Genomic DNA, 24994 nt, shown 5'->3' on the forward strand with positions numbered 1-24994 from the left:
GTATTTATTGATTTATTTAGTACTGTTAGCATATCAGAGTTCTGAGTGAATTTTTCTTAAGATAGGCAAAGGCCATTTATTGATTACATATAGGCTCTTAAATGTTTATTAAAAACTAAAAAGCATTTAAAAAAAACAACTTAGGCATTTATTGAGTCACTAAAATACTGTAGAGTACAGACCACATCAGCATGATTATAAGCATCCTCTGGTAAATGAACAACCAGATACTGATGTCTCTCACCATATGGACTTCAGGAGATGACTGGGGGATGATAAACTGTGACCTACTGGTTGGGTTCTCTCTGTTCTCATGTTTCTTACATGTTTGTCCCCTGACAGCCGGGTCCTAATGTTTTTCAGCAACACACCATACTATGACGTTTTTACAATGATGGTTCTACTATGGAACCAGTTTGACATGTTCAGGTGTTCTTTGTGTGAAAACTCAGAGATTTCAGGTATCAGAAGGTGGTTTTCAACTTTCTTTGTTAACTTTCTGCTTCAACTTTAAATTAAATTTCCTTCACTAACCCAGCCCTCTGGACTTCCAGGAAGCTGTGTTCCTATTGGCTGTCCAGGTGGCTGCTAGGTGTTATCAGGAACACCTGAGCAGCTCAGTGTCTTCCTGCTTTATTTAGCTGCAGACAAACATTTCCTCTGCTTCTGTTCACCACTGAACCGGGTTTAGCTCTGTTGCTATAGTTTGTTCTTTAGGCATTGGCTTGCAGCTTCCAGCAGTAAAATCGTCTTTAATGTGTTTCTTGGTGTGTTTTAGGGCTTTGTACTGGATAGTTGTCTTGGTAAAGGTGGTTCTTTAGCCACAGTTAGCACGTGGTGCTAATGTGTGCAGTGATTAGTGGATTTGATGCAGCTGAGTTGTGTCTTTATCTTGGCTGTAGTGAGTCTTTAGAGGTTTTTGGTCAGACACATTCTGTATTCTTGTTTGAGAACCAACGTTGGTTGTCCAGAAGGTAAGAGTTCCTGTCCTGATTCACTGTTCTCAGAGGTTCTCTGGTAGGCTGCAGGAGACTTTAGTGTTTGGGTTGTGCTAGTTTGGTTTTTGTATGGTTTCATTTGGACGACTATCTTGAGGCTCCTCCATGTGGTTTAGTGAGGTTTTCTGGAACAGTTCTACAAAGCAGCCTGCAGCAGAAGAGACTTTGAGAGTTTTTAGGAAGTTCTGGAGAGCAGACTTTAGAGCAGCAGAAACATTTGTCAGCAGTTTGAGCAGGAGAAGGTGATCTTCAGAGTAGAAATGAGAAGGAAACCTTCTTGACCCGTGTGGTGAGGTCCTGTACCAAGAGTTTGAGCAGGTTGTGAAGAGTCCAGTTCTTTGGTCTGAAAGCACAAGAAGAGTCGACTCATTAAAGGAGAAAACAGGAGATATTGTTGGTTCTTCTGTCACTCTGCAGTTTCCTTAGACTGAATATCAAGTTTACATTTTAAATGATTTCCCATGTGAGCCCAAGAAGACTTCAATAAACTCCCTCCATCCCCTGAACACAACATATTTTATTACCATGTTAAATCTTTTTTTTTTTTAATGTTTTTGAGTTTTAATCATAGTTTCAGCATAGTTTTTTTTCTCTTTGCTTGTTTAGTTTTGTCATCTGTGTAAAAGGTGCTAAACAAATAAAGGTGAATTGATAAACTGAATAACTAACTCATGATTGTGACAACAGGAGTATTTTCATTGTGATTTAAGGGTTTATTTCATTTTTAAGGTTGGGGTTAAAATCTTGACAGAAAGAAGATTAAAGAAATAAACTACATAACAAAAAGCAATTAAATCAGAGGGAAAAAAATTAATACAATAAAACTTTTAAAAAGGTTTATTATTAAAACGTATTTTTTGAATATTTAATGAAAATATTTTATCTGTAATTTTTAATATTTGTATTTGAAAAATTATGTTTAATTTCATAATGACATGTATTGTATCTTGTTTAATTATCTAATTCAATATTTTTTCTGTTTAATATCATTTAATTGTATTTAATGTTTAACTATATTAAACAGACAAAATATTGAATTAGATAATTAAACAAGATACAATACATGTCATTATGAAATTAAACAAAATTTTTAAAATACAAATATTAAAAATTACAGATAAAATATTTTTGATAATTACACATTTAAAAAATACAATTAAACAAGAAGAATATTAAACATTTAAAAAATACAATTAAACAAGAAGAATATTAAACATTTAAAAAATACAATTAAACAAGAAGAATATTAAACATTTTAAAAAATACTAAATATTTAATTAGATTATTAAACCTTTAAAAAGACAAAACATTCAATTAAAAAAATGTTTAATTAGAAAATTACATCTTAAAGACAATAAAACTTCAAATAGGAATTAAAGAGAAAATACAGTGAAGCATTTAAAAAGAAAATTAAACATTAAAAGGTGGTAAAACATTTAAAAAGAAAAACCGTAAAGATTTAATCGAAAAATTAAATATTGGGAAAGAAAAAAAAATTCAAACAAGCCGATAAAACATTTGAAAAAACAATTAAACATTAAAAAGACAAAACATTTCGAAATCAAATCAGACATTAGAAAAGAATAAAAGGTGAGAAAAGAGCAAAACTAAACATTTAAGAAGAATCAAACTAAAGACAAAACATTTGAAAAGACACCAGTTAAGCTTTGGAAGATCAAATTAAACAGAAGAGACAATAAAACGATCAAAAAGAGCAAAAACAGATAAAGGTCTTTAAGCATTTTGTAGTCTGAAATGAAAACAAGTTGTTTCTTCAAACATTTCCTCTTTGTATGTTCTTGGTTTGATTGCAGACAGATTTACTAAGTGCTCATTTCAGAAAACTGCTTTCCAGATAAAGTCTACTAGTAGTTGAAGGCATTGATCAAACTAATGTTACCTTCTGATCTCCATAAACTTTACTGTTCAGTGAAGAGAATCAAAGTTTGTTGAGGATTTCTAAAAAACCCACAAGTGAAGGTCTGAGAAGAACTCAGATCCATGGTCTAAATGTGAAATCAAGACTCATGGTCACAAGTTTTAAGGCTTCTGTTAACCAGAAAGTTCACACTAACAGAGAAGTACTGAGAAACTTTCAAAATTTCAATCCTCAGACTGTCGAAAGGTTCAAACTAACAGAGCAGTACTGAGAAACCTTTAAAACTTCAGCCCTCAGACTGTCGAAAGGTTCAAACTAACAGAGAACTACTCAAGAACTTAGAAGATATCAGTCCTTGGACTGTCTGAAAGTTAAATCTAACAGAGAACTACTGTGGGACTTAGAAAATTTCAGCCCTCAGACTGTGTGAAAGCTCAGGTCCTGAGGACTCGGGAGGTGTGGAGGCTTTGGAAAGTCTTGGAACTGAAGGTTCAACCCACCAGCACAAAGGCTGAAGTCCAACCTCCTGAGAAAAACGGTCAAGATGGACCTCGAGTTAAAAAAAAATTCAAAAACGACAAAAAATAGATGATAAATGTGCAAAAACCAGAAGCTTTAGTATCTGAGCGAATAGCTCAGGGGGATAAGAAGAGAGACTACAGAGCGGAAGGTCGCAGGTTCAAGACCCACCACCGGCATTTTTCTCTCTTTGTCTTTGTCAGAATTTTGATAAAGTTTAAGAAGGGTCTGGTCTTGAACCAGCGACCTGCAGCTCCATAGGCAAATCCTTAACTCACTGAGCTACAGATCAGATGAAAAGAAATAATTTCGTCGTCCCTTTGGCATCGTAGTTAATGAAGTGACCACATGGGCGGAGCCAAGGCGGAGTCTGGGTGGTGTCAGGGCGGAGAGTAGGCGGGGAGGTGGGTGGGGAGTAGAGGTGGGAGGCCGCCACCCACCTCTCCACCTACTCTCCGCCCTGACTCCCCCCACCGCCCACCACACCTTCCCCCGTCCGATGAGTTTTTCGAGTCTCCACGAGTTCTTCGAGTCTCCACGAGTTCTTCGAGTCTCCACGGGTTTTCCCGAGTTTCTGGAGTTTCCACCATGTCTGAGGCAGAACAAGTTGTCATGAAGAGGTGTTGAAGTCGGTCAGGATGGACTGACTTTTTACAGTGACTAGAAGGAAGACCACTAGAAGAGCAGGTCTTTAACCACCATCCATAAAATCCATGGAGTCGGTTCCAGAGAAATGAAGGGAGGTCACCTTTTATCAACCTCCATCCAGACGTTCAACTTGATATCTTTACTTGGAGATTTTTAGCACCACAAATCTTTAGTATCACACTTTATTATCATTTATTAGGACTTTCATGGAATCCACCAGCAGATTTACTTTTTGTTGACAAACTTTATTCTTGTCGTCATGGAACTGCAGTATTTAAAACTGTTCCTTCTATTTGACCTCATGTTTATTAGTTTTAGTGGAGAAAGTTATTTTAGTTGACGATTAGTCTCTTAAAAACCAAACAATAAATTGGATTAGTCAAGAGGTTTAAATTTCTTACTTTGTCATATTTTAAATATGACAAAAAAATATAAAAATAAAGCGTCTTGAGACAATTTGACCTGTAATTGGCGTTATATAAATAAAACTGAATTTAAATTGTATGTATCTTGTAATGTTGGAGTAATTCAGCCATATATGTTGGAAAATACATTTTCCTTTGTCCATTAACCCGTTGATTGTTTTCTGCAGTAATTCATTTCTTGTTTTGGTTTATAAAATGTCAAACCCAAATATATTCAGTTTACTGTCATAAAAACCAAAAAGATTTACATTCACGATGCAGGAATCAAGCGGTTTTTCACTTTTTATCTTAGTTTAGTCAGAAAGATAGTTGATAATGTGTGAATTGTTGCAGCTTGTGAGCCGGAAAAGGTTTTAATCTTTGGGGCCGAGTTTAAAAAAATATTTAGAAAACAACATCAACAAAACACTCAACAAAGATTTGAACATCATTAAAGGGAAATCCGACTTTTGCATGACAATGTCTAATTAAAGGACATTTATTTACAACGTAAATGTGTGATATTCATCCTCTGGAGCTTTCTCTTCACATCGTCTTCCATCTGGACTGGTTTGGTCGGGAGCATGTGCAACAAACATTTGAAAAACTGCACTTTAACATCAATGAATGACACTGAAGTTTAATCTCTACATAAATGAGACTGAGTCTGGATGTGCTGCTCTGTCATTAACTCCTAAGTTTAGGAAAAGTTCAAACAAAAGAGGACAGTTCAGATCAGACTTGAGAATGAGCTTATTTTGAACAAACATCTCAGACTTTCTGAGCTTCAGCACCTACAGCAAGATATTTTAACAACAAGCAACTCAAGAGATCCAGAAGTTGGAGAGAGTTAGCTTTAGCTGAGCCAAAGAACATGTGGGATGCTAACCTAGCAAACATTTCAGACTTTTCTCTGTGAATTCTGAGAAATAATTTCCTATTTAATGACAGAGCTACACATCTTAACTCAGTCTCATTAAAACAGACTCTAATTCAGTGTCATCCATCCATATTAAAGTGCAGTTACCTAAAATGTTTGTTGCATGAGCTCCAACAAAACCTGTCCAGGTAGAAGGCCACTTTGACAAACAGGAAGTGGACGATTCCAAGCAGATTTATAGAAGGGGGAACCAGACTGTACTAAGTGTGGTCGAGTATAGAGGGGTGTTTTGTGGGTTTTTAAGGCTGATAATGATTATTAGTGAGACATTTGGCGTATATTCATTTGCATATTCATTTGCAGTAAATGAAAGTATTTAAAATCTTGGAGTTAACCTTACAAGAACACAAACTTACACAAACTTGTTTTGTTTACAGATGTTAAGTTAAAGGAGTTTTATTGGTGACGTATAACCAATCAAATCACTCCAGAAGACAGAGCGACCACAGGTAGATAAAGGTTCAGAGCCAAAGTAGCACCATTTTTAAGTTGATTTATTACCATAAATCAGTAAAAAATAAAATACTGATAATCAGTAAATCAGTCAGCCCACAATTACTACAACTCTACAATGTATGTCTCTTTCCTTTGACTTGTTATTTGTACAATATACGATGTACATGATGGCGTTTTTTCATACCAAAGGCTATACTATGATGTTTTCTAAGAGACATACGATGCTACTCTGTTTGTTCTGGCCCTGAGCCGCTGCACTTCTCCTCTGTTGTTTTCTGGATTGTACTCAGCTGCATGCCTTCGTTAACCCGGCCTCCGTTGACTTGTCCCGCCTGCCGTCTCTGGAGCTGAAGCTGGATTGGAACAGACCAAAGTACAGTCCAATCATGATGCCAGCTGCCTCTCAAAAGGCTCCTTCATCTGGCAGGTGGCGGCACTTCTTCTGAGGGGAAGCTGAGCTGGCCCAGCAGAACTTTGGAGATGTGTTCCAGTGGTTGGTGGATGTGTGGGGAGATAGAGAGGGACCTTTGAATTGTTCAGAAAGGAAAACAGGGAACCCATTGGTAGTTTTAGTTTAGGGTGCTACTGCGGTGTGTTTTTGGGTTTTAAGAGGTGAACAGGAAGAGTTTTTTTTTTTCATATTATCTTTTACTTTGTTCCTGGTTGGAATGCCCATCAATGTCAACATGAAGTTCACTTTTAGTTCTGTTTATTTATTTTTATTTTACTAACACCCATTTGTTTTTAACCCCCTCACATGTTGTGTTGTTGTAAACTTACTCTTTCAAATAAATTCTCGTCTAACCCTCTGGAAACCAGCGTTTGGACTGTTTTTGTGTTGCTCCTCACCTACTGACAGCTGTGGACTAAAGGCTATACTGTGACGTTTTTAGAGCGACATGCTATACTGTGACGTTTGTTGGGCGACACTCTATACTATAGGCTTTTTTAATTGACATATTACTGTGAAGTTTTTTTTGTTTTAGTTTTTCTGTTTTTTTTTAGCAACATAAGAATTTGAACAGTTTTAAAAGTTACTATACTTTTACTTGTGCAATGAAATTATTATTCTACGGCATTTTTTAGATGACATATTATACTCTGATGTTTTCTTGAATTACATACTATTTTGACAATATACTGCACTATGACATTTTTTGAACCACATATCATACATGACAATTTTAGGCAACATCCTATCATTTTGCGCTTTTTGAACCACATAATAATCTATGTTTTGTTTTTTTTTCTTGCCAACATGCTGTACTATGAACTACAGGCCATACTATGTTATTCTTGAGTAAAGTATACTATACTTTGACATTTTCTGAACTACATCCTATACTATGGCATTATACACAGAGTGCTTTGGTGACATGTTGATTTATAATCTAGATTTTTTTCTGTTTTGTTTTTTGACGGGATTACCACAGACCTGACCGTGAACACTGTCGACACCCACCTCAGGGAGATGCTGCCTAAGATCTCAAGGCTGCTTGGTCGTGGTCTTTCTGGCACGTACTCTTCCAAGATGAGCCGGGAAGTTAAACACTGATGGAATGACACCAGGTCTAAGCCGACAAACTTCCAATTCCTCCTCAACCCATAGTCTCTGGGAAACCTACATGGAGTAAGAAAAGTAGACAGAGAAGTAATTAAGTCTGTACACAACATATTAAAAAGAAATCATGCTAATAAATTAAGTACAAAGAACCGAATTCACCAATATACTGGAGACCAGAGCTATTTAATTTGATAAGTATAACCTTGTTTAGTAACATTTCAATTATTTGAGAGCAGTCCTAAAGAACTGCCTGTAATCCCAATCATAAAATGGGTTTGGAGGAAGAACATAGATGGTAACCTGGATATATATGAGTTAGGCTTTATAACTACTATTGGTAATATTGATGGTAGTAATAGCAATGTGACTACTACTAGTAGTAGTGGTAGTACACTAACTACTGCTGCTGATACTGGCACTGCTACTACAACTTGTAATACTATTACAAATGCTGATACTACTTCTACGACTCTAACAGCTGTTTATACTACTACTACTGCTTGTACTTTTAGTATTACTACTACTGCTTGTACAACTATACTACAGCTACTATTAATCATCTGGTATTTGGTTGTCAAGTTGCTAGCTCGCCTTAGTGTTTTGCTAGTGGCTAACTAGTTAACTGTCATAGACTGGAAGCTCTCAACAAGATTTCATAATGAAAAAAGAGCCAAAAACTATTCTTACCTATGAAAAGTCATTCCAAGTTTCCTTGTCTCAATTGTAGGACGCAGTGTGCAATTGTATGCAGCACAGTGAGACGGCATACTTGTTTCCGCTGTTCCAGTTTAACTTGTGATCAGGTTAACTGGCCATAGTCGCAGTCTCCAGATCAGCTCGACAAGCATTCCGCTTCATCTACATAGAGCACTGTCATCCTGTCAGGTGTTTAACACCTGGTCATCATTCAGGAAACATGCCCATGTCAACTGGGGATAGTCGCAACTTAACACACAAAACAGACATTCTTGGTCAGCATATGTGGCAAGTACAGATTAAAAAAAAATGGGCCCCACACATTAAAATAAATTAACAATTGTAAAATTTAATGTGAGTGCTTTTTAAAAGATCATGTTAAAAAGTTAACTGTATATGGCAACAAGACATTCAACTCCCCATAGCATTAAAAAAGAAAAAGAGCAAACCTGAAGTAATGTTAACAACAAAGCAAATCCTCTTTAACACAGACTGATGACACACCCACACATTACTGCAGACCTGTTCTGCAGGTCACAAGTTCCAACGCCAGCAGATGAACACAGATGCAATTGTTTTGAGGTGTAGAAAGATATTTCTGACACCTGCTCCCAAGAGTGGAAAGTCCTGACTGAGCTGCCCAACATTCCTTCAAAACTCTTAAATGTCACAGCCATTAGTAAGAGTCTTTAATGCCCTTAACATTTTTCTGGGGTTATTAAACATGAAGACAGATTTGTTTTATTTGTCCAGCATTTTACTGCCAACACTGCAGAATGATGGAGCTTAATGGAATCTTGTCTCCATGATTATTTCTTACAACCCAACGAGAAATCGTTTCCATTGTGACTATTTTCTAAAAATAAATAATCTTAGTTAGTGTTCTGTAAACACCACAATTAAAATTGTGTCACATTAGGATGAGTCTATATAAAAAAATCTCAGACACAGATTAACCAGTGCAAATACGACACCAGCCATCTATATGAATAGCTACCACTTAATGCAAGCAAAAAACATTCATGTGCATCATTTGGGTGATCTGTCTTTTTGAATTATAAAAGTATAAATGCTGGAGAAGACGTAAACAAGGCACTGAGCAGATTCTTCAACTAAAAGTGTGTTTGATGTATCCTTCTTCTGGAGATTGTTTTCTTGACAGTCTCGCTTTGGTATTTTGAAGCAGCCATTCTTTGTTGCATCTGATAAAATGCCACAGGAGCAGAGGGTGACGGTGGTGTTATCTTTACAGAGATCCAGCCAGCAGCCTCCGTAACCAGACAGAAAACAGACTGAAGGGCGACTGGAAGATCACCATATTGTTTCCCTGAGACAAGACACTTTCATAACCACTGTAGCCTCTTAAAATGTGGGTGGAGACATCACACTGTTGGCATGTCATTCTCCAGAATGCCTCAGTATACCAAAATATAAAATATCCTAATATCCAATTCTATTCCACAATTTGTTTCAACTCTGTGACTTCCTCCAGTTTCTGTCGTTCAAAAAGGCTTAACGGTGCATAGATTACTGTTGCATGTAAATTTTTTTCTGAAGCTGTCTGCAGGTAGCCCTCAATGCTGCCTAAGGTCCTAAAAAATCTCCTTGGATCAAGAAAAAGAGGGTTTTCGTTTCAGACTGCAGCTTTACTTAAAATCTGACAGGGCAGTCAGAGCATCAGGATACAGCATCACTCAAGTGTCTCCTGAGTGTGCAGGTTTAGCCTCTACTGGCCACAGTTAGCCTTCAGGTGCAAACATACAAACTAGTCCTGGGTCACCTGAGATAAAACCATCACTTAAGCAACTTCAGTCCCAAAATAAGTGCTTTGAAAGTTGATTTACTACCCCTTGTAACCTGTGACCATGTCCCCATCACCCAAGTCCAGCATCACAGCCTGTGGACTGTCGTAGGGTGACACAGATTCCTGTTCGTCCTCTTCTGAACCCAGAGAAACACACTCTGTCTTCACGGAATCATCTGCAGAGTCATTGTCTGTCCCACTTCCCTCAGGTATCATCTCTGCATCTTCCAGCTCCTGGTTGCTGCTCTCTGAAAGCCGTCTATCCGGGTAGAGGTAGCTGTCAGAAAGGGGTTGATCAGAGCCAGCCTTGCTGTCCCGGTCGTCCTCAGAGCTGACCGACGACCACTTCTGGACGTAGACCTTACTGAAGACTTCGTTGTGCACAGGGTAACAGCACCCATTTTCTTGCCAGTGGTCCAATCGCTGTGTTTGAGGCAAAGTATTTCATAAATGTTAAAAACAACTTACACAACGACACCACCAAATAAGTTCTTTGTGTTTTTTCACTTTGACACCTTACCAGAGCCTCGGGATCTTTCTTGTGTACGTGCATTGTCCAGGCATTCGACTTACAAATGTAAACTACCACCACAATGATTATGAAGACAAGGACGCAGAACAGTATAACAGTGACCATTACCACATCGACTTCTGCAAGAAAAACAAAATGAATTTATTATTTGACTCAAGTAATGGAAAAGTCAAAGCACTGATACAAATAAGAAATGACTTTACACCCCTGACAAGTGACTTTCTTCTAGAATTGTGACTCCTTCCATTAAAATATTCCCAGGGAACCAAAAGTAGTATTTCAAGGTGTGTGCACCCTCCAAAGTTTTCTCGCAAACCTCGAAGAGAAACTAAAAGATACTCCCATAACCTACAGAGAACCAAGTGGAGCCAGCTCAGACAACTACTGGAGAAAATATGAACCAGATTGGCAACAATGCTCATATTTTCTGATTTCGCTCCTTACTTGACAATTTTTTTTTCCAAATTTTACAGAATATATCCCCTTTGCGCCCTACAAGTTGTGTTCTTTTCCAAAGTGTAAGCTGATCCGTTCCAACCACACAGTGTTTGGAATAGCATCCCCATCTTACAAGCCATACCTTTAATAAAATGAGACAAAAATTATAAATATATTCTTCATTAGACAGTAAACAAACACAGTTTTCAGCCCATAACAGCAGCTGGCCTCATCAATGGGACCACAGATGCCCCCTACTTGCTACTCTCCTCCCACTTCCAACATACACACCGACTGACTGCATGACATTAACACACAGCTTTTAAAATAGGATTAATATTATCCATTAAACTGAAGTATAATCGTGCACAAAAAATGTTTCACACTATAAATACTGCAATTAGTTTGATTACTTTTTCTAATCATACCTTGAGTCTCTAGACTTGCTCTTTATTTGACTAATGATACATGTTTTTCATTTGTCTTCTAACACACTGTGTATTAACGTGCAACAACGGCTATCTCAGTATTTTATCTTTTAAAATGTTCTACTTGCCAGTATATACTGTCATGCACCAGAACCCCATGACAAATTCCTCATGTATAAAAACCTGCTTGTCAGTGATACAGTTTCTGATGATGCTGTAATGAAAAACGGCATATAATTTTGTAAAAGATCCAAAATACACTATTCTTCGACACTTTTATACCAAATGGTATTCTAATTAGAAAACTAAACAGGCTCTCCTAACACCCTCTTACAATCATTTTTACAAATAATAGCCTAATGACAAATCAAATACAATATGAGATAGAAAATATGCTACAGTGAGATGCTGTGTTGCTGTAATTAGAGACATTTCCAAAAAATAAAGAAGGATGTGTTTGCTGCCCTGAAAATATATTTCAGTGCGATCCATAAGTAGTCCTTCAATTCTATGACCAGAACATTCTGAGGGAAGGGTTAAAACCAGTCAGTATCTGGTGTGACCGCCATTTGCCTGACGCAGTGCAGCACATCTTCTTCACATAGAGTTGATCAGGTTGCTGATCATGGAATGTTGGTCCACTCCTCTTCCATGGCTGTGTGAAGTTGCTGGATACTGGCAGGAAATGAAAAACGCTGTCGTATGCGCTGAGCCAGAGTATCCCAAACATGCTCAATGGGTGACATGTCCAGTGAGTATGCTGGCCAAGTACGAACTGGGATGCTTTCAGCTTCCAGGAATTGCGTCCAGATCCTTGCAACACGGGGCCGTGCATTATCACACTGCAGCATGAGGTGACGGTCGTGGATGAACGGCACAGCTATGGGCCTCAGGATCTCGTCACGGTAACTCTGTGCATTCAAAATGCCATCAATAAAATGCACCTGGGTTCGTTGTCCATAACATACGCCTGCCCATACCACAACCCCACCGCCAACATGGGCCACTTAATTAACAACACTGACATCAGCAAACAGCAACGATGAACTGCAGTCAGGTCGAGACCCTGATGAGGACGATGAGCATGCAGATAAGTTTCCTGGAGACAGTTTTTGACAGTTTGTGTAGAAATTCTTTGGTTATGCAGAGCGACTGTTGCAGCAGCTGTCTGGCTGGCTGGTCTCAGACCGTTGTGGAGGTCCTGGACTGGTGTGGTTACACGTGGTCTGCGGTTGTGAGGTTGGTTGGATGTACTGCCAAATTCTTTGAAACGCCTTTTGAGACGGCTTATAGTAGAGAAATGAACATTCAATTCACGGGCAACAGCTAAGCCTGTCTAAATCTGTTAGTGCTCACTAACAGATTTAGGCAAATTTGTGAACAATATTTGAGAGAAATAGACCTTTTGTGTACACAGAAAAAGTCTTCGATCTTTGAGTTCAGCTCGTGAAAAATGGAAGCAAAAACAAAAGTGTTGCATTTCTATTTTTGTTCAGTGTAGCTGATGAGGAAACAAAAACAACAAATGGCTGACAAGGGAGCATAAAGAGGTAAGAAATTACTTCACACAACAGACTGTGACGGTTACTCTGTATGAGGAAGATAGATAGACAGATGAAGTACGTGATTAGGTCTGCAGAGTTAGTTATCTAACGCCCCACCCTGTTTCCATCTTAGCTGTGTAAATACTGAACTACTTCCTTCAGCAGGCATGTCTGAGGCACTAACAGTATACAACAGAAGTAATACATTCAAATTGAATCACTGCATCTCAGCTGAACAACGGAGGTGAATGGTCAAAAAGTGATTCTTTAGAATAGACACACTGAACACATACAGGCCCCAACGTAGAAAATCAGTGCAACAAAAGTGAACGCATCCTGTGACACACAAGTTAGAGAACCTGAGAGTTCTGAAAGTAAATTAAATACACCTGTGAAAAATAATTAATTTAATAATACTAGTTTTTTATTTTGTATAAGAGCAAATATCCTACTGTTGTAGTCAGAAATAATACAATTAAATGGTGAATAGGTAACTGGTATGCATTTATTAAACGCTTTTTTACTTTACTGCCACTCAAAGCAATTTTGAATAATTTGACAGTTGTGTTTTTTTTTTTTTTTGCATCATTCAGTATTATGCAAGTCTTTGAAGAAACCCTCCCAGTTTGAACTTACCAGCTGAAACATGGGCACAGATCTCTGCCGTCTCTCTGACCACCAGCTGGTTAACAAAATTGCTATCAAACAGCGTTCCTTTCAGCCTGACGCACTTCTTCACTCCATCAGGGAACGGCACATCAAGTTTGCAGGTGTCAACTCTCTCCATGCAATTTTCTTCAAACTGTCGCTGAAAGTGACAGAAGAAAACATAATGATTACAATAATGAGCGCAAAGCATTTGATCTAAGCTGTATTGTTTTATTTTCACATATACTGAGCATATGCAGTCTCAGCAGAAGATGAAACTTGGACAGAAACCAGTCTAATAAGTGATTACTTCATGAACAGTGAGTTCCAACTGTTTTGTAGATATTTACTGTTATTTATAAACACACAAAATTTTACTGGTTTCAGCTCTCAAAATTCTGGATTTTTTGCACATTTCTGTTTCATATTATTGTAAAATGAACATCTTTGTTCTGACCTATGAGTCTGAACAAAGAAAATGCCATTTAAAGACACCACCTCTGTGACATTATAGAACAGATTAAACAGAGAAATAACCCACAGATAAATAGGTCATTTATAACCCCATCCCCAAAATGCAGCTAATGAAACATTTTAATGGAGTTATTTAGAAGTTATTTTATCTTCTGTACATAAATGAGACATAACACAATGTGCTTTTTAAAAATAATAATGTAAAAAATAACGTAAAAATCCATGAAGATGTAAAAGCAAATACTTTTACGATGTCCAATGTGCAATAATGTTCTTATCAGTGCACCAAGGCTAAGAAGGCTGTTTATGGACTGTTCCTGTAATCCTTCATGCCACCTCATGCTCTCCCTGAGTTCTTGCTGTACAAAAGTCACCTACTGTGAGATATTAAATGCCATTTGTGTCCAAAAAAATACTAGAAGAAGGTTTCACTGACTGAAATTTGTAGCACGGCAAATATTAAGATTAAGGTGGATCGTGCCTTTTTGCTGCTATGCTGATTTTTCTACTTCAACTCAGCATAAGCAAAATGTTTCCTTCGTGTGCAGACCTGTTTTCCCCCTTACAGACCCAAGAAGTGCCACCATCAGAAAAAAAAGAAGAATTTGTGACCCAGCTGCTGGTAAAGCTCAACTAACATCAACTTTTTAGTGCTTTTCTTCTGTGCAGCATCCATTTTATATTAGTCCTAAAGAAACAGTCAAGTGTCACATGACAGAGCAGGGTTTGGGATTCTTGTTTTTCCTGTTCATGCTGCCCAACAGAGAATCGCTTCTTCGTGCACTTAATGTCGGTGATAATGATGCAACGGCTGCATTCTGTGTTCTAATATCCCTCCACTGCAGCTCGGCAAAGAAACACTGTTCAGAAAACTCACTACACGGTTTGGACACTTGAGTTAATTCATCCTCACATCAACTCCAGGTGAACTTTGGAGCACATACAACACCCTGAACTGTAGATCTGATCCCCCACCAGCCACACCGGAAGCTTGAATAACCAGTGTGCACCAGAGGAATGATTACTGCGTTTATGTTCTCATGGGCACCGGGCTGTTGTTTTAGAGACCTTCTTAAGGGAAAATCAATCTTTTTTACCTTGTAAACATGGCACCAGCATGATTGTTTTTAATATATGCTGCAAAACATTAAGCCAGTTTTGTCTATGTAGTTTTTGCTTGTTTGTATATTGCTTTTTACTGTTAGAATTACATTAATTTTCATATGAACTTTTCCTAATAACACTGGATATGTAACACAACAAGACACAATTATTTCAGTAGCTAATAATCTCAAAGCTCCACTCTGGTAAAAATGTAGTTTTTACCTTGACATGTCCATGTCCATGTCCACAGTTTATATGTTAGTGGGATATCAGGAGTGCTATAATCAGTCAGCATTGCTATCTTGAAATTGCAGTGTTCTGACACAGATTCAAACTGGCTTCATAGGCACCAAACCTAAAGAATCAATCCTTTCAGCTTGCATGAGGCTTTCTGTCATTGTTTTTGATTTGTTTGAATTGGTTTCCAGTTTGGGGCTGCACAGTGGCTTGGTGGTTAGCACTTTTGCCTTGCAGCTAGTTTGTGTCCTGACCTCCCTGGGATCTTTCTGCATGGAGTTTGCATGTTCTCCCTGTGCATGTGTGGGTTTTCTCCAGGTTCTCTGGCTTCCTTTCAGTCCAAAAACATGCTGAGGTTAATTGATGTTTCTAAACTGTCCTTAGGTGTAATTGTGAGTGTGATTGTTTGTCTCTATATGTAGCCCTGTTATAGACTGGTGACCTGTCCAGGTGTCCCCTGCCTTCATTCTAAATCAGCTGGGATAGACTCCAGCTCCCCTGTGACCCTAATGAGGATAAAGTAGTGTAGAGATAATGGACAGATGGATGGCTTCCAGTTTAAACATGTATGACTGGATTATTCCAATTTTCCAACTTGCTACTGTGTAGTGTAGAGTAGTTTACAGAGGAGTTATGAGTTATATCGAAGTCATTTTAAGGCAGGAAGGGAACACTTACATGGAATTTAAGTATGAGACAAGTTTTCAGTGGTTTAATCAGTGATCAGAGAGGGACTTTATGAAAGATTTGAAAAAAAATATATAAATTTGTCCCTTAAATGTGCCTTGTGGGTTTTTCTTGTACACAGTGTTTAATGCATCTCTTCCCTCATAAAGCATATGCTTAGTTGAAAATTTTGAAGCCTGCTTTATTTATATGCAAACCTAAGGGGGGGACCAACATATTAAAACATTGCTATGTAGCACTAGTAGTGGTCTAAAGCGTATGGTTGAATGTACGGCTTGCATATCATACCACATACCAAATGCAATAAATAAATAAATAACCCACTTTAAAACTGGGTACCGTTAACAGAGTGTACACTGAGGAATGCCGGCCATGCCTTACTTACAATATATGCTGTGTGATTTTTGACTGAAGAGACGATGTACTGAAATACGGGGACTGCATCTGGATTGACAGTTTGCTCCAGTTCCTTGTAGAAGTGGACCGGATTTGGGAAACTCACTGTGGCCCCCGACTCGTCCTCTTTAACATCCACAGGAGGGAAATCCAAAGAACCTGACGAGAGAAATTTAAGTCCAATCTCTACATAAATCCTTCCTATCTAATTTGAATCACATTCTACAAATATCTGCACATTACTTACATTGTGTATCAACCGTCTTTAAATAGTTAAAGGAGAATGAGTTAGATTGTACTCCTTCAGACTGGCTGTCTCCCTGTATGGCCGTTACAGTGACGTAAAGGAAGTCCTTGTAGTTCTCTTCAGATTTCCAGACGAAGTGGCTCAGATCAAAGTGGTGGTCTGTGGTTCTGCTTACTTCCCAGTTCCTTCAGTAAAAGCAAGAAAGCAGCAGAATAATCATCAACTGTGAATTCATGCCAAATGTAAAATAACTTTGGAAAATAAGGTCTGCAAAGTATACAAGATTTTTATGTAAAGCTACATGTAAAAACTCATGATCTAAAGCGAACAATGTATTATTGTAATTATAATCCTAAGTATTTGTTTATTGACCATAGTTTTACTTTCCCCCCTCCAAAGGTAAACCCTAAATTACTTTACAGGTGAACAAAGTTCTCTTAACATGAATTAGTCAAATATACAAGATTGTTATATCAAGTTCTAAGTAAATATAAATATTACACTTGATTTTGTCTTCCGTCAACACCAGATACTTGTATTTAGAAATTACTACTTTCACTGTATACATTTATTTACTTTTATTATTATTATTATTATTATTATTATTATTATTATTATTATTATTATTATTATTATTATTATTATTATTATTATTATTATTATTTTAACATAAAATTACATAATAAAACCCAACTAACAATGGGACTTTTCTACAGTATCCAGCCTGGTTATTTGTATTGTAACATCATTGAACCATGTTTAGCCAATAAATAAATTAAACACATTATGTCATATTAAGGCTAAAAAAAAGTATTTCAGCTATACAGAATTACAGTTGTTTATGAGGTGGTTATTTTCTGTTATTTTGCAGTAGTTCTTGGCACCACAGCTGCTGCTTTCAATAGGTTTTTTACAGTGTAAATGTAACACAGGAAATTTGTTGGTTAATCAAAAATGAGTGCAAAGAGTTCAAAGTTTCCAGCTCTCAGCTCCTAAATGTGACTAAGATAATCCCAGGTTATTCACCATATTATGATTCATACTTTCATATTTTTCAGTAGAACAGCAGCTGATTCTTACTCAGAAGATCCGCTAATGTTTATCCTGAAGATGGTGTGCGGTTGCTGTTTGCTGTAATCCCAGCTGACTGAGACTTTGGCATTTTGGCAGCTCACATGTACATTTCTTGGAGGTGGAACTGCAAGAAAGAAAAGAAAGACCAACCTATAAACAAATATGTAACTGAAGGTCTATTCATCTCAAAACATTTGAACATCTGAGCCAGCACGCTGAACATACCAAATCTGGATTTATGCATTTTTTAAATTTTTAGTAAGATGATTTTTAGTAACTTACATGGGTCGTCCCAGAATTGGAGGACATTTTACGTCCCACCCATAAAATTTCAAATAATCCATGTACAAAATACTAAAACATGCAGTTGTTGTGTAAATATACTTGTCCTGAGACCAAATCTAAAAAAAAAAAAAAAAAACAGGAGAAAAGAATGTTTGAAAATATTTTTAAAATACCAAATAAGTCTGGAGTTCCCCCTAAAATGTCATTTTTCTGTTGTCCCACCCCACTGATGACCAAATTGAATCTCAAATAGAACAGTTAAAATGAAAATTGAATCTTCTTTTTACGGTATTATTTTTTTCACTGATGTCTCTTCTGATTGTGGGAACATTTTTTTAATCAACATAACATTTTAAATAATAACTATTATACATGGAACGTGTGTCCCACAACAACCCTGTTAGCATAACCTTTATAGCTGGTAGAAGAAAACAGTGAATCACATGAAACGCTGGAATTAACATCATGAAACAGTTTTCTAAAAGAATGTGTAGAGCAAAGCTATGTACTCTACTATTTTTCGGATTTTCAGAACATTGTCAGCCTTGATTGAATGCCTCACGCTACCTCATACAACACTGTTATTCATGTTATCAGAAAAAGACAAATTCTTTTTACTTTTCTTTACTGTTTTCCATCAGTCAGTTTGTCCTCTTGGTCAACAGTAACAGCATGTTAAATATCTAGCTTCTATTCCTGAGAAAAAGCTAAAATTAGCATGGATTAGCAACCCTGTTACTGTGATTAGAGTACGATCAGCAAACAACAAACAAAACATGAAACAAAAATGGTACCATTGATAGTTTATTACCTATTATTGATGAATATGTAGCATAAAATTGTAAAAGGTTTATTTTTCTAAAATTTTGAAGCCCAAATGTCCTCCAATTCTAGAATGATCCATTTTCCAATAGCAGATAGATGACAGAATAACAGAGGAAGAAAACTGGTCCACAGTCAGACTCCAACTGGCCATGCTGTAGTTTACAATCACCATCATTTGAACTCTGCTACAAGAAAATGATGTACCTTTCTACCCCTCCCCGCAGGTCAAGAGTCTGAGTGTCGACCTCGACGGCACTCTGTCATTCCAAACCCACATCAATAACATCACTCGGTCTGCATATTTCCATCTTGGTAACATCAACTGGAACTCCCTCCCACCTGACATCCCAAACATCGACACGCTGGACATTTTCAAATCCCATCTTAAAACCCACCTGTTCAAACAAGCAGACTCACTTTGACTTCCATTCCTCTTTCTTCATCTGTTGTTTTAAAAAGGCTAAATTTCCTTCTTTAAATTTTTAAAAAATCTTTTAGTTTTATATTGTTTATTTAAATGTGTTTTAACTCTGTTTACTTTGTATGGTGTCCTTGAGTGTTCTGAAAGGTGCCTATAAATAAAATCTATTATTATTATTATTATTATTATTATTATTATTATTATTATTATTATTATTACATTGAGGACAGTCATGCTCCCCTGCAGGGCTGGATGCTTATAATGTTCTATGGACTAATGCCAAATCAACTTTGGAAATATGTTACTCACCCAGCTGTAACTCATAAAATGGCACCTGACTGAAACCAGTTCAGCCTCAGCCAACGGTCCTGCTATAACTCCTGCCTGAATTACAGTTTCAATGTTAAGTGTTTGGCAAAAGTGTCATTTAGCTCATGCTCATTGATAAGAATTGGCTGTTGTGCTACATTTAGCGAGGTGTGTCTGAATGTCAGATTGCACTTTTATTAGTAATGACCTCATGGCCTTTTTTCAAGTGCCAGCCATGTGCTGAAGTGCTGACAGTAGGCAGGTTTGATTTCAATCAAAGACTTGAACCAATGATCACCTCTCCTGCAGCAGAAGAAAATCATGACTGATATCACCAGCAGGAATGAGTAGGAGTGATCATCTCTATATTTCCTTCTTTGTCAGGGCCAAGCGAATCTCCTTAAAGTTTTGGAAGTTCGAGTTTCTTACATGCTGCTGCTGGGGCCAGAATCAACTTTCAACTACAGCGATGGAGGCAATAATCACTCAACCAATCGAATCTGTGCAGACATGAAACTCTCTACAGTTACAACACCGCTGCTGCACAACAACGGGGTGAGCAAAACAATAATTTTTACCATCATATTGCAGCCATAAAGGGTGTGTGAAGCAGCAACACATTCTACTGAACAATTCCAGTGACACACCTTTAAAGCACCACCCTCTGTCTTCTACCACAGTAGGACTGTGTTACTAGTTCTGTGGCTGCATCACGGAAACAAGAAGAAGAACGTAAAGCACAAACCGCTGTGTGGTTGCTCTTCAGCATTCCAACGGTTTGCCTCAATCGTTTCTCTCTGGAATTTATCTTACAAGAAACGTATCATGGAAAACAAGAACCTTTAAGATGAAAAAAATGATCACAAAAAACCCAAACAAACTAAAAAAAACACGCCTTCATGCAAGCTTTGGAAGCAGTAGTGGAAAATTCCATATCGTTCGTTTACACAGCCATACAAAACGCTGACGGATTTCAAAACCACACGGAAACAGTGAAAGATGTTGTTGAAGTTCCGTCACAGCCGGAGAAACCACCACAGAAAGCTGCAGGTGTTCATCCTTCTCTGTGTGGTATATTTCTATCATAATGCATTTTAACAAAACATCACATCACAGAAGCTCTGCAATTTTCTGACCGCTGGATGTTAATAAAACACAAAAGCTTTAGTAAAGATGTGTAGTGCCCACAGCTGTCACCAACACTGGAAAATATGGGGACTCCTCATGTGGTTGACAGGCAATTTGACGATTATATTTACATTTTCACAACTTCAGCACAGTCCGTGTTTCTCTCTCTACTCTGCACATCAACTCTAAAAAGCGGTTTCATCGTGTTAAATGATTGCTCCAACTATTTGCTCCTCTATGTACCATTTTTGAGCCATGCTGCAGTTATTTTAGAGAAGCAGAATGTTTTATTTTCCTCTCATTCTCTCTTGCCATCTCCTCTCTGCTCTGTGGAAACACTGCCTGCAGTTCACCTGAAAGCTCTCAGATATTTTCTCACATGACTTCTGGTCAGCACGAGTCAATCATGGCCTCTCGGTCACGTTCAGCAGTGCTGATGTTTTGTAATTACAAGATTTGGCACAAACAGGTCATTCTTGACCTGAAATACTCACATCGAATGAAGGGATTTCAATTCAATATCACAGTTTAAAGCTTATGTCCCTGATAGAACCATACGTCACGTATGATACCTTCTTGGACAAAGTCTAAAATCCAATAATTCTTTTTGTTTTACAGTTTCTTTCTCCCAGAAATTCTGCCATATTGGTGATTTTGTTTTGAAAATTGGCTGAAAATCCAAACCCACAAATAACTCCCTTGAATAAGACTGTGGTTGGCATAGCAAATCAAATCTAGCCAAGTTTAAAACCTGAGTTAAGCAAAGTCCTGGCAGGCAGCAACAACAATATGCATAAAAAGCAACGCAGGAAAAAAGACTTAAAACTCCATTTGTAAAACAAAATGAAATGGTATGAAATATAGAAGCAAGGAAAAACAGGATATTAACTTGAAAAATAAAGTTCAGTAGTAAAATAAAGACAACTAAATTTAAAATAAATAAATAAAAATCAGACTGTCAGTCATAAACACAAATCGGATATTCATGTGAAAATCACTCAAGCTAAACATGATTACTTTTTGCCATTATTTAAATCCCAAAGGTGTAGCATGAAGTAGGCCTGTCGCCTTCTTCTACAGAAAATGAAGTTAGAAAAACATTGTTGTCTAAAATATAATCCCTTTAAAGCAACCAGAGAAACAGCTACAGAACAAAACAACATTCCCAAATACTTCTGACCAAACGCTGTGCTGGTTTGTTTACTGGATGTTTTATTCAGATGATTCAATTCTAAAGACGCTGTAGTGACTCAAATAAAATGAGCAGGTGGTAATCACTCAGGAGATGTTTTCATCAGAGATTTTCCAAACACACAGAGATATTTTATGCTTTGCCCTTTGCTTTCTAATGGGGACTTTTACAGTGTCGCGGTTGATCAGGTGAAAGTGAACTCCAGCACATGAAATGATCTGGAAACCTTTAGGATGGGTCGTTGAGCAGTGCAGAATGTGAACGCACCACAGAGGACTGGTTAGGTGTGTTCCCAGACAACAGCAACAAGCACTCATCAGGGAAATGAGACCTGAGGCAACTTTAGCTCTTCAGGCGAAAGAGGAACTGTAACTCTAATAGGACTTTTTTGAGCCGTAGAAGTCAGACCTCAGAGAAACCCCATTCCACTCACTTCTGCCTTAAGAAAAAGGCAAAAACATCCAGAAATTCCACATTAGTTTAAACTGACAATAACTGTCAGAGGTTCTCAATGATTTCCATGTGTTAAAAAAAAGTCCAGAGGGCACAGAAGTTTTGGTTGCTTATTGATGGGACTGTAAAATGGCACCAATTAAAAGGGAAATAATCTCAGACAGAGATGCAGCCTGGACCTTGGACAGTTGTAACTCTTCAGAAAAACTTTTATATGTCTAAAGTCTAAGAACATGGCTGACTTCCAGTAAACACAACATGAAAGGTGTTCAAAAGTCTCTTGTTTGGAGCTTTAATTGATTTCCATTCTGTAACTTACCGGCACATTTGTCACAGGTGACACTGCGGAAACTGCTTCAGTTAAATTTGGAGGATTGTGTGAAATCCTGTTGCCATGTGAACCACTGTTTTGTGTTCTGGATTTCTCTGTGTGTGTCTACCCCTTTCAATTAAGTGCAAATGAGGGGGTTAGAAGTAGACTGGTCTAACCCACAACCAGAGTTTTACATAGTTTCTGTAATATTTTACGTGTCAAAGTGGTCGAACCCACAGTGGCGCTTCCCATGTTACACCATTCTTGAAAACACAAAACTTTGAACCCATTTTTCTCAAAAACTACACAAAGTGGGTCAGACCACTCTGCTTCCAAACCCTTCACAAATAAATTTGCCAAAATATTTCAGTATTAACCTGAAACATAGACAGACCCCTGCTGCTGTAACCTGAACATGGGCTCTGATTGGGGCTGCAATCATCCAAAGGTGTAGCACACAGTGGAGGTCGGCTTCATAACTAGTGGCACTGTCATGTACAAATAGGACAAACGCAAACCGCTGGCAGAACTTTAGATAAACAGTATTGTCTAAGATGTCACTAAGCTCCACCAAGCCAACCAGAATAATAATCACAGAACAAGATAACTAAAGTACGTCCACATACTTTTGACCACATGTTGCACTGGTGTATTTATAGATATTCATCCCCACCCCGACTGTGAGTCCGACATATATTTTCTATACACATTATCTATTAATCAGCAAATCATTTTCTCAGTTAAATTATTTGTACTTTATAAATGTCAGACCTCGGTGACGTCAATCACTGCTTTGTTTTGTTCAACCTACAATTCAAAATCATTCAGTTTGCTGGGATATGTAATCAGGGAAACCCAGAAAATCTTATCACGACTCAAAATAGATGTTTTTTTGGGCACCATTGCTCAGCTGGGGGTTCAACTAACTGATCATTTATCCAAACAGCTGACAATTCACCATTAGATGAATAAAAATAAATAAATCACAAAGTAGAAATGGAGAGTTCACGAATGGCCTTATCACAGCCATGATTTAAATCCCACTGAAATGTTCTGAGGGGATTAGAAACAGGCAGAACACACAAGAAAACACTCAAATATCTTGTAAGCTGATGTCAGACATGGTGGACTATTGTGGAAAACACTGAGAAGAAGCTATTTGTGCTAAAGGGAACAATACTAGCATCTGATTCTAGGTTTAAATAATACATCTTTTGATATTTCATCAAATAAACGACTGACAAAGCTCACTTTTGTTGAAGCTGTGTTCAAATATATCACCTCTGTTGGAGGCTCAAAGATGAGCCTCTCCTGTACCAAAGAGGGTCAAATAGTTGCTCATCCAAATGTACTTGTTTTTTTTTTTTTTTTACATAACTGTACTGAACAAACATATTTCCATTCAATTTTGCAATATTTGAGTGTAACAAGTACATATTACATATAAATTTGTATGATTATATTCATGTTCACAATGTTCCGTTTCTCCCTGTTGTTGGTTCTCTCTCCTGATTTTTAAAACGTATATAATCATTTAGCTATCTTAGAATTTTCCCCCTGCCTCTTATTTCTAAAGGAAACATGTTAGACAAATAAAATGGGATTGATTGGAAGTAACGCGCTAGCTCATTAATTGAAAACTATGAAAAGAAATTTATGTTCTACGGACAATTGTGACTTCTTTTGCCTGTAGTTTTGATTAAACGCCAGGTTTAACAGAACAAACCTGCTGTCAGATCAGGTAGTAGAGCAACAAGTAGCCAGCCGTTGACTAAAGAAGAGTCTTCTTACCAGGTACAGCAGAAACCCCGCCGACCAGGAGGAGCAGGACCGTGAACGCACCGTCCGGCAGCATGTTCAGGCCTCTGTCCACCGACAAATCAAACCGGAGTCACCGAATCGCGGCTCCTCGTTCACTCAGCAGACCGTCAGATGAGCGACATGCGGAGCTTCTCGTCAGCGCCTTTCCTGGTTTTTCCTCTGTACCTCCACAGAAAGCTGAGCATGAGCGCAGACTCACATCCTCGACTGATCATCCGCCACTGAGTCACATGACACCGAACAGGAAGCTCACCTGAAAAACACCTGGCTGACGTCACTGAACGTAGTCAGCGCCAAGGTTTGGTGTTGTCAACATAAAGGTCGTTTAGAATGATAATATTAATTCTACGTCCCCTCCTCCTCCTCCTACTAATGATAATAATTATTTTTATAATATCACTACTAACACTAATAATCATAATTTCATTATTATTCTTATTATTCATAGTATTTTACTTCTATTAGTGGTAGTAATAATACAAATTCATTCATTGATTTGATGAATACGTTTGCTCAGTGAAAGTAAGGTG

At 37.6% G+C, this 24994-nt stretch overlaps 1 protein-coding gene and 1 long non-coding RNA gene across 3 annotated transcripts; both read right to left on the bottom strand.

Annotated features, from left to right (window-relative positions):
* Nucleotides 1–76: 76 nt before the first annotated feature.
* On the bottom strand, nt 77–24692 carry ifngr1 (interferon gamma receptor 1). Of its 2 annotated transcripts, XM_023268930.3 has the most exons (7): nt 24435–24691; nt 17724–17841; nt 16644–16828; nt 16386–16555; nt 13487–13658; nt 10429–10559; nt 8434–10331 (listed from the first exon to the last, which is right to left on the bottom strand). In XM_023268930.3, exons 1-7 carry the CDS (start codon nt 24496–24498, stop codon nt 9948–9950), a joined length of 1224 nt encoding a protein of 407 aa, XP_023124698.2. In that variant the 5' UTR covers nt 24499–24691; the 3' UTR covers nt 8434–9947. The 2 variants fall into 2 exon arrangements, with proteins under 2 accessions (XP_054865878.1, XP_023124698.2); XM_055009903.1 differs by lacking the exons at nt 8434–10331; nt 10429–10559 and adding an exon at nt 77–1341 and having other exon boundaries at nt 24435–24692.
* On the bottom strand, nt 2308–8089 carry LOC129348751 (uncharacterized). The gene is made up of 2 exons (XR_008601431.1): nt 7307–8089; nt 2308–6369 (listed from the first exon to the last, which is right to left on the bottom strand). It is a non-coding gene; the product is annotated as an uncharacterized LOC129348751 (long non-coding RNA).
* Nucleotides 24693–24994: the final 302 nt, after the last annotated feature.

Source organism: Amphiprion ocellaris, chromosome 4, assembly GCF_022539595.1.
Source record: "Amphiprion ocellaris isolate individual 3 ecotype Okinawa chromosome 4, ASM2253959v1, whole genome shotgun sequence".
In the NCBI taxonomy this organism is placed as follows: Eukaryota; Metazoa; Chordata; class Actinopteri; family Pomacentridae; genus Amphiprion; species Amphiprion ocellaris.